At 68.5% G+C, this 1,467-nt stretch overlaps 1 protein-coding gene across 1 annotated transcript in view; it reads left to right on the top strand.

Moving 5' to 3' along the window:
- The window catches only part of MSL1 (male specific lethal 1 homolog), a 3,472-nt gene extending 2,014 nt beyond the window's left edge, over window positions 1-1,458 (top strand). The window contains exons 3-7 of the mRNA XM_019470341.1: window positions 139-203; window positions 510-577; window positions 878-1,002; window positions 1,101-1,173; window positions 1,343-1,458. Coding sequence (XP_019325886.1) covers window positions 139-203; window positions 510-577; window positions 878-1,002; window positions 1,101-1,173; window positions 1,343-1,433 — 422 coding nt within the window. The 3' untranslated portion in view covers window positions 1,434-1,458. The remainder of the gene's footprint in view (window positions 1-138; window positions 204-509; window positions 578-877; window positions 1,003-1,100; window positions 1,174-1,342) is intronic.
- Window positions 1,459-1,467: the final 9 nt, after the last annotated feature.

The raw sequence follows: 1,467 nt of genomic DNA, 5'->3' as shown, positions 1-1,467 counted from the left end.
CAGGGGGGGGTTTGGGGGAGGCCGAGCTGCGCTCCCCAAGGGAGGGATGGGCTGGAAAGGAGTGGCGGGGAGGGGGCTGGAGCGTGGGGCCGTGGGGGGTCCCGGCACAGGGTAACGGCCTGGCCTCTCGCCCTGCAGTTCCGTCTTGGAGGGACCATGTCGTGGAGCCCCTGAGAGACCCCAACCCCTCGGACCTCCTGGAGGTACGTATGCCGCCCCGGCGGGTGCAGAGGCTGCCGTCAGAGCTGGCGTTGCCGCAGGCGCCTTCCTGGCTGTTTCACGGCTCCAGGAGAGTGGCTTGCAGCGTTTGCTGCCGCTGCGGGGCTGGGGGCATCTCGTCCCCTCATCCGGCATAAACAACGCGGGCAAACCCCGGCTGCGGTTGGAGGGCTGGGGTGGGGGTGAAGGACCAGCCCCTCTGTGCCACGGCGGCTCTGGCTGCCGGCTCAGGGCTGTGCCGGGGCTGCCAGTGCCGGGAGGACGTGCTCATCCCCCGTCTGTCGTTGCAGAACCTGGACGACAGCATCTTTTCGAAACGGCACGCGAAGCTGGAGCTGGATGAGAAACGAAGGAAAAGGTGGGAGCAAAGAGGGCGATGGGGGCCCGGGATCCCCGGCAGGACGGATGGTCTGCGCCCCCTCCCGCAGGGAAGGGCCCCGGGGTGTCTCCCGGAGGGGCGGGACGGGACCTGGCCGCCCAGGGTGCAGCCGGCAGCTGGGATGGGAACCTGAAATGCTGCCGGAGAAGGGATGCTCCCGCATCGCTGCCAGCGCGGCGGCGGCCCCGGCGCAGCCCCCTGAGCTCCCCGGGAGGGTCGAGGCGCCTGCCCCGCTCACTGCCTGCGGATTCTCGCTGCCCGGGGCATCGCATTTTCCAGGTGGGACATTCAGCGGATCAGGGAACAGAGAATTCTACAGCGGCTGCAGCTCCGAATGTACAAAAGGAAAGGGATTCAGGAGTCGGAGCCTGAAGTTACCTCATTTTTCCCTGAGCCAGATGACGGTGAGCGCCTTTGGCATCGGGGGGGGCAGGCAGGGGGTGCTGCCTGCTGCAAGGGGTGCAGGCAAGGCGTGCGTAACACTCCGGTGTCTCTCCTGCAGTGGAAAGCTTGCTCATCACCCCCTACCTGCCTGTCGTCGCCTTTGGCCGGCCGTTACCAAAACTGACCCCACAGTAAGTACTGGGGTCACCGGCGGTGGGAGGGGCTGGGGCTGGGCTGCGCCGGGCACTGAAACTCGGGCCGGTATCCGCGGCGTCGCCCACCGGGAGGGCGCTGACGCGTTCCGGGTCGGGGACGGTGCCTCGCAGCCGCGCGGCGTGGTGACACCGGCTCTGCCCGCAGGAACTTCGAGCTGCCCTGGCTGGATGAGCGGAGCCGCTGCCGGCTGGAGATGCAGAAGAAGCAGACGCCGCACCGGACCTGCCGGAAATAGCGGAGCCGCCGGGAGTGCCGTACGTCGCCGGCTC

Source organism: Aptenodytes forsteri, unplaced genomic scaffold (assembly GCF_000699145.1).
Source record: "Aptenodytes forsteri isolate BGI_AS27 unplaced genomic scaffold, ASM69914v1 Scaffold90, whole genome shotgun sequence".
NCBI lineage: Eukaryota > Metazoa > Chordata > Aves > Sphenisciformes > Spheniscidae > Aptenodytes > Aptenodytes forsteri.
The sequence above is the reverse complement of the archived record's forward strand: the minus strand, read 5'-3'. Positions and strand labels throughout refer to the sequence as shown.